This window comes from Olea europaea, chromosome 16 (assembly GCF_002742605.1).
Source record: "Olea europaea var. sylvestris chromosome 16, O_europaea_v1, whole genome shotgun sequence".
NCBI lineage: Eukaryota > Viridiplantae > Streptophyta > Magnoliopsida > Lamiales > Oleaceae > Olea > Olea europaea.
In genome coordinates this window covers 8,179,641-8,188,283 of record NC_036252.1, presented here as the reverse complement: position 1 = coordinate 8,188,283, position 8,643 = coordinate 8,179,641, and the positions used below count along the sequence as shown (strand labels likewise).

Genomic DNA, 8,643 nt, shown 5'->3' with positions numbered 1-8,643 from the left:
CAGATGAAAAATGAGAGTTTTTCTTTGTTCGAAGCTCGTTCTGCAGTTTTATAAGTGTGGAAGTGTTTGGTTTTCAATTATTAACTAAAAGGGTAATAATGTCTTTTAAACTATTCAATATTTTGTAATTATATAATATATTTAAAGACATCTCTATCTTTTACCATTCAAGAGATTAATGTGATAATTTTCAAATTTTTAAAAGTCAAAATAGAAATAAGGACCTTTGATTAGGTTAATTTTAAAAGGACCCCCTTTTGAAACTTTCGTGCACTGGCGAGAAATATTGTTAGGGTTTTGTAATCTAAATACACCGTAGAGAGAAGAAAAGAACCCAGTATCCACCCTCCCCAGCCATGGCGGCGGGAGTCTGTACAGTGCTTCGGCCGGAAGAAGACGGCGGTGGCCGTGACCCACTGCAAGAGGGGACGCGGATTGATCAAGATCAATGGCGTCCCAATTGAGCTTGTCCAGCTGGAGATCCTTTGTTACAAGGTGTTTGAGCCTATCTTCCTCCTAGGCTGCCACCGCTTCCCCGGAGTGGACATGCGCACCTCCCAGATCTACGCCATCCGTCAGTCAATTGTAAAAGCCCTAGTCGCCTTCTACCAGAAATACATCGATGAGCAGTTGAAGAAGGAGATTGAGGACATCCTTGTTTGGTACGACAGGACTTTGCTTGTGGTTGATCCACGTCGCCGTGAGCCAAAGAAGTTTGGTGGTCATGGAGCTCGTGCTAGGTTCCAGAAATCCTACTGTTGAAATCAAATCTCGGTAGTTCTGATTACGTCACTATAGTCTTTATGCTTATTGTTTGTAGTAAGCATTTGGAATTTTGGATTTAGACTTAGTTTTGATTGAAGAGAGTTCTCAATTCAAGTCCGTATAATGGTTATGATCTGTTTTGTTAGGGTTTTGAGGCATTTTCATTAATTGTTACATTTTCGGTTATCAAGATGACTTTTTTTGGGATAATATCGATAGGGTTTATATTTCTGCATTTGTTTGTTGTGGTCTTTTTAATCTCATTTTTACTTAGTAATGATTGTGGTTGTGCTGGTTCTGGTTCTGGTTCTGGTTCTTGGTAAAGTGAGTTCTGATTTGTCAAATTGAATTTCTTGGTTTTAGTCAAATGGAAAGTTTTTGATTTATTATTGAGAGTTTCAATTCTTGTTATAATTTCTGTTCTGAATTTTTTTTTTTTTTTTTTTTTTTTTTAGCCATTGCTGTGCCATATTTGTTAAAGCTACTGTGGCCTTGAAATGCGCAGCAGATATGCAGTTGAGCAATCTTAGATCTTAATCCACTTATACTCAAGAATTGCTTTTTATTGCATTGAAGGGAAAAGAGCTTTTCTGTAGCAGGTTTTTAAATAAATTTAAGCCTTTTCTGTTTTATGCTTGGTACAATGATTAAAGGCCTTACTTTGCTTGCTTTAAGTATTATGTTTCAGGATGAAATATGCTTCTGGAGTTGCAATTGATGAGTTGATATGTTGTTTTTTTCCCTTGTACAGGCAATAGATTTTTGGTTTCAGCATTCTTTTTTATTTTTTTTTATCAAGGTGTCCGCCTTCGACGACTATTCCTTATGTCTGTGATCCGTTCTCTCTTCACACAGACCAATTAAATCACGGGATGTGCCTCCTACTGACCAGGGTCCGAGCTCCTCTCCAATTGAACTGCCAAAATGCCTAGTGAGCCAACCCACGTTGCGCCTTGCCTTCCAAGACATTCCTGTTTTTCAGGATAAATCCTGCCTTCCAGTATATGTCTTGCTTTCCAAGAGCCCCACGAGCCGAACCCACGACCTCCGAACTGACAGCCTTGAGAGAACCCTTTCTTTGCCAGTGAAGAAGTGCCCCGGGGGGCTTGGTTTCAGCATTCTTGATATTACAGATGCTAGTTCAACTTGCTTTTTACTGGTTTCTTGTATGCATATATAATGCTCTAGTCATGATGGGGTTGTCGACCCACAAATTTGAAGGCAGATTGAAGCAGACACCTATTTTTAAAACGACCCTGGAATGATCCAGAAAAGGGAGAGGATCAAGTGTCGAATTGTTTACGATAAATATGTCACAAAATTTTGACATCGATTTCCAGTTCCACCCCTCTCCAAGTTGATAAACCTACTTTCTTCGAGATTTGTTTATTGATAAATATCCTTCTTCTGCTATGGGTTGTTAGGCTTTGGCTATTCCTTTGGTTGGTGGTGGTGTCAAGGCTGTTGCTTCTTTACGGCTCTCTAGGCCTTACAGAACTTGTATCTTCTCTCTTTCCCAAATCCGAACTAGCATCTTAATTGGTGAGAACCTAGACTTGAGAATTGTGCTGGTCAGCTCGCTGTTCAGTCGACCTCCTTAGAGGCTGCTGGAATGACTCCTTCGCATTGTGTATCTGGAGTATTTTATGATTTTCTTCATTGAAATAGGCAAGGTCGACTGCTAAATTTTGTAGCCTATAAGAATCCTCAAAGTGCATATGTGTGAACAAAAAACTGTCTAAACGAATTGAAACTGCTGGTTTGAGTTCAGGTGAACTTTTAAATGTTTTGATTTAGAAATTGAATGATTTGCCTTTAATTTTGATTAAGAAAGTGTTTGAAATCAAATCAATCATTTATTGAACTATGAAATAATTACTCTTTTCTTAGAACAAAGTTGTCACGAGTCAAATGTGAAAATTATTTCAAGTGTATTTATGATTTTTAACTACTTTGTACGGCACGACATTACTTACGTAACACTTGCTTTAAGAAGATATTGTGCAATTCATAAGAGTGAAATGAGATTATGGTTCGAACGTTTATGTTTAGCAAATATCAATTTAGATTTTTATTGAGCTTTTGAATTAATATATTTATATTCTCGTGTGGGCCCTACAAGACTATTATATATTAAGTGACATAAATATTTAAAAAGCTTGGTAAGATGATCCAATACAACACATGGTAGTACCTTATTGCTAATCCCGAGCTCATTTATTGCAATAAAAATATCCTGAACATTAGACTCCAATGGAGCAATTTCACGATTCTTGTCTCTTTAATTTGTTGATACACAAGTGATAGCTTTTCTTGTAAGCTCCTTATATGTTCATTGATATTCCCAATCTCTTCATCCATTGATAACTATTTTATTTTGGTCCAAAAATGTTTCTTCAATATCCTGCCTTTTAGATGTATTGTAGATGACTCCATAAAGTTAAACAAATGGTATTTAAACCTCTAAAGATCTCATACTTGAAACTTCTTTTTTCCTTCTTCAAAATTTGAACATTATTATTAAACTTCTAAAGATCTCATACATCTAATAAGGCACGACCATTAACAATTAGAATCTAGGTCTTGCTCCACAAAGTACAATGACAACCAGACCCGAAATCAACAAAAGGGTTTGTTGGATACTTCGTCGGTCGGTTTCCAGGGAAAGTGGCTCTTCTCCAACTTTGTGACTCGTGGAAGGTAAATTATAAATCTTTTGTGCATGCAAGTGGTTGGTTGGTCTTCAAATTCGAAACGGATGTGGATAGACTAAGTGTTTTGCATGGGGGTTCATATTTGATTTATGGGAGACCGTTAATGCTAAAAGTTATGCCACATTATTTTGATTTTGATGATAAGGATGTGAGTACTATGCCGGTTTGGATAAACCTACCGGGGTTGCTTTTGAAATTTTGGAATACGAATGCCTTGGACAAAATTGTGTCAAAGGTTGGGAAACCCATTTCAACCGATAAAATTACGGCAATTAGAGGTCGACTTTCGTATGCAAGAGATCTTGTTGAAATTGATTCTTCTATCGAACTTGTGTGGGAGGTTAAGATTAGACTTCCAAATAGAAAGTTGAGGGAACAAGAAATTATTTTTGAACATGAACCAAAATTTTGTGGTTCTTGTAAATTCTTCGGTCATACTTCTTTTGGATGCAATTTAAAGCATGGAGGGGCGGACAAAGGTAAGGCCAAAATTGGGGTATCTACTAATGTTCAAACTCGAGTTGCTCATGGGATTAAAAAGCTGTTTGGAAAATCAGCTGCAAACTCACGACCCACTTCAGCTCAATCGGCAGATTGTGGGAAAGAAACTGGACAGCAATATGAGATTTTTGTTGAGCAACAAAGGCGGCCTCTTAACCAAAATCCAGAGCACCCAAGTGACTTCCAGCGAGCCCAGATTTTGGATCACGAAGAAGAGCCGTTTGTGGAGGTTGTTAGCAAGAAAAACCGGACAGCTCATGGAAAGAATAATACACGTTCCTTGGCACCTATTTCTATGGCAGATTCTTCAGCAAATGTCAATGAAGCAGAACCAAAACATTCTGGAAATGAAAAGCTCAAAGGTATTGTTGTTGAGCAAAGAAAACCGATTACAAAAGTTCGCAAGAAGAAGGGTACATCCCTTGCTTCAACGTCATGAAGCTTGCATTTGGAATATTAGGGGTATGAATTCACCCCTTAAACAAAATGGAATTCGTGAATTTATCAAGCAACATTGCATTGATATTATGGGTATTTTGGAAACAAAGTTGGGGTATCGAAAATTGATGAGAATTTTGAGGAATAAGTTCGATGGCTTCATGCATGTCAACAATTTTGGAACTCATAGAGCTGGAGGGATCTTGATTTTGTGGAATCCATCCAAAGTATTTTTGGATGTGATGGAGGTTCATCAACAAATCATTCATTGTAAAGCTTTACAAGATAACATCTTATACCTTTCTTGTTATTTTTGTTTATTATTTCATACTGTGGTTAACCGGATGCCACTTTGGAATAACATTATGGAGTTCAACACTAATTTCTCATCACCGTGGTTGATTCTTGGTGACTACAACAATGTTCATAAATTTGATGAAAAACGTAATGAGGTGGATGTTACCTCTTATGAAATCAAGGATCTTACAAATTGTTACCTTCATGTGGGTCTAATGGATGTGCGGTCTATTGGTTGTTATTACACATGGACTAATGGTTCGATTTGGAGAAAAATCGATAGGGCAATGATCAATGATATTTGGGTGCAAAATGGGGTATATGTTGTTGCAAATTTTCTAGCCTCCAGTTGTCTTTCCGATCATTCCCCTTGCATTGTTTCCGTCCATGACCGTGTTTGGGGTGGAAAAAACCTTTCAAGTTTTTCAACATGTGGACTAAGCATGTGGATTTCCATGATATCATTCAAGCTTGTTGGAATTTTAATGTGCGGGGGACAAAGCAATTTATACTTTGCAAGAAATTGAGCAAACTAAAGGGAGCTTTGAAGGAGCTTAATAATAAGTATTTTGAGCACATTTTGACTGGGGCAAATGAGGCTAAAATTGAATTGGAGGCTACCCAATTACAATTACATAATCAGCCCAAGAACGTGAATTTTCAACTTTTGGTTGCAAAGTTGAGAAAGAAGGCCGTTGGTTTATGTGAAGCGGAGCGGAGTTTTTATTATCAAAAGGCAAAATGCATCTTCCTTAAGTAAAGTGATAAATGTACAAAGTTTTTTCACTCGGTGGTCAAAAGGAACTCTAGAAGGAATTTCATTGCTTCTATTCTTAAGGAGGTCAGGATGTAAACCACTTCACAAGACCAAGTTATTTTGGAATTTGTAAATTTCTGTACCAACTTGCTGGGGAAATATGAGGCTGTTCCGTCGATTGAAAACAACATTATTTGCAATGGGCCTTTGGTATCTTTGGAACAAAGCAATGCATTGGTTTGGGACATTTCTTTTGAGGAGATCAAAGAGGCTCTTTTTGGGATTGGAGATAATAAATCTCTCGGATCGGTTGGGTACACTTCATGTTTTTTCAAAAGTACATGGGGGTGTATTGAACATGATTTTGTGGAGGCTATTATGAAATTCTTTTCATTGGGATCCATTCCTAAGCAAATCAATCATGCGGTCATTGCTTTGGTGCCAAAATCTACTCATGCACCTAGTGTTGAGGATTATAGATCGATATCTTGTTGTAATGTGATCTATAAAGTGATCACAAAAATCCTTGCATCTCGATTGAGGCCTATCTTGGGAGACATTGTGGACCAAGCACAAGCCGCTTTCATTGAAGGTAGGAACATGACGGAAAATATTCATCTTACTCAAGAACTCATGAGACAATACAATAGAAAGAGGGTAGTTCCAATGCCTCCTTAAAATTGATTTAAGGAAAGCTTATGACTCGGTTAGATGGGACTTTCTCAAAAGTGTACTTGAAGGGTTGAATTTTCCTTTGAGATTTGTTCAATGGATTATTGAATGTGTTACCACTCCAACATATTCCGTTGCTTTGAATGGGAGTATGCATGGATTCTTCAAAGGCGGGAAAGGTCTTCAGCAAGGTGATCTACTTTCCCCTTTTTTGTTTGTGCTCTGTCTTGAATATTTTTCTAGAATGATCAAGGATGCTACAAATGATAGTGAATTTAATTATCCCCCAAAATGTGGTCTTCTTAAAATAACCGATTTGACTTTTGCGGATGACTTGATGCTCTTTGCAAGGGGAGATGCTATGTCCGTGGAAATTCTCATGAATTGCCTTGATAAGTTTGGTTTAACGTCGGGTTTGAAGATCAACACTTTGAAATCCAGCTTATACACAACTAGAATTTATGGGTATGAGCTTGAAAGAATCATGGAAATCTCAAATTTTTCGAAGGGGACTATGCCTTTTCGTTATTTAGGAATTCATCTTACCTTGGAGAAGCTCAAAGTGAGTTCTTATGCTCCGCTCCTTAAAAAAATTGTGGCTTATATTGGAGCTTAGAATTGCTCATCCTTATCTTATGCCGGCAAAGTGGAACTTATTAGGGTGGTACTTCAAGGAATCGAACGTTTTTGGCTTTCAATATTCCCCATCCCGGCTACAATTATATCAAGAATTGTTAACCTTTGTCGAAAATTCCTTTGGGGATCAAAGAAGCCTTTGGCTGCGTGGAAGGATCTTTGCCTTCAAAAGAGGAAGGGGGCCTTGGATCAAAGGATTTGAAGAGTTGGGAATTTAGCGTTACTTGTTAAATCCCTTTGGAACATTCAACATAAAAAGGACACTCTATGGATTTTAGTGGGTTCATCAAGTATATCTTAGTGGGACTTGCATTTGGGAGGTTCGTCCTAAGAAATATCATTCTCCACTCTTCAAGAAACTGCTGGAAATTAGAGACATTTTACATGAAAAAGTTGCTGGCCAACCGATTTTAACTAATGGATAGCTTGGGGCGTCGAGTTAGATGGACGCTGGCATTATCCTTTCTCGGCATGCTGGTTTAGCCCCAAATACCTTGCTGGGCATGCACAAAACATGGGCCAAGCTGGGCAGAATCTGGACAATCATAGAGATGGGCAGACAGTTCGATTCGACAATAGTTTCTGGGTTTTTTAGAGCAATTTTTGGGCTGTTCGGCTGAGGATAAGTTCAGCATAAAAATAGCCTATAATTTCTTTAGGCCTAAGGGTACATTCAAGACTTGGGGAGCCGAAGTTTGGAAACCGTGCATCATTTTGAAGCATTCCTTTTTGCTTTGGTTAGGGGTTCAATTTAAACTCCTAACTAAAGAAAAATTGCAATTCTTGGATATTGACCGTAATTGTGTATTTTGTGGGCATTTGGCGGAAACTTGCGGCCATCTTTTCTTAAATGTTCCTTCACATCTATATTATGGGGGAATGTTAGGCGATGGCTCGACATCAAGAGATCTATGACAACACTTGCTAGTGCTCTAAAGTGGTTGAAAAAGGAGGCCCTTTGGACGTCATGGTTAAGTAAGGCGAAGAGGATTGCTCTTGCTAGCACTGTATATAACATTTGGTTAACACGGAATGGGAAGATTTTTGAAGATCTTTTGGCCAACTTGGATTGCATTGTGAGACGGATCAAGACACACGTATACAAAGTATGTTCACTTTGTATCCGGATGTCTTGATCCATTTCGAGTCTTTAGTATTGGGTCATTGACTTTTTATACACTTCACTTGTTTTGTATTTCCCAGGTATGCCCGGAGTAATTATATGTGTTAATGGACTTTTGATTGCTCGGGAATGTCCGGTGTACTTGTATATGGAACATTTTTTATTAATGATATTTTATTTACCGATTAAAAAAAAACAAAAGGGATTGTTTAAAATCACGTATTTACAAAGGCGTGTTGTTTAGTCTTCAAAATCGTACTCAAGATTCACACTAGACTTCAAAGACGTAATAAAATAACATCTTTTATATGATCTGACAAATGAAAGCATTTTTGTAAGTTCCTTATATGTGTGTAAGATCTCACCGATCTCTTCATCCATCTTATTTTCTCAAGAATGTGCTAAAAAAATTGACTTTTAATTTCCTTAATCTGACCTATAAGCTTTCTTGCCTATCTTTCATTGAAATTTACCCAGTTACACAGTCCCGAACTACGAATATAAAATCCGCACATCTTCAAGCCTGAAAGTGTCTCCAGAATGTCATTAATGAACTTCGAGATTATTAAATTGCAACCTAACAGTTTAAATTGTTATTCTATAACCTAGGACTAAACCTTCACAAAACTTTCTTTAAGAGATTTCAGAGGTTAGAAACTCAATAAAAAAAAAATAACCAATACCATGATACGTCATTCTTTTTTTATTTTTATTTTTATTTTTATTTTATTATATATACA

The 8,643-nt window shown here is 37.4% G+C and overlaps 2 protein-coding genes across 2 annotated transcripts; both read left to right on the top strand.

Moving 5' to 3' along the window:
- Positions 1–303: 303 nt before the first annotated feature.
- LOC111411998 (40S ribosomal protein S16-like) lies at positions 304–1,154 on the top strand (the record flags this gene model as incomplete). The annotated part of the gene is made up of 1 exon (XM_023042715.1): positions 304–1,154. A coding segment is annotated over one exon (459 nt), but the record flags the coding sequence as incomplete, so codon positions are not given.
- Positions 1,155–4,444: 3,290 nt separating this feature from the next.
- LOC111412589 lies at positions 4,445–6,150 on the top strand. Its single transcript, XM_023043525.1, has 3 exons — positions 4,445–5,135; positions 5,186–5,451; positions 5,638–6,150. The coding sequence occupies exons 1-3, from the start codon at positions 4,445–4,447 to the stop codon at positions 6,148–6,150; spliced, it is 1,470 nt and encodes a 489-aa protein (XP_022899293.1).
- Positions 6,151–8,643: the final 2,493 nt, after the last annotated feature.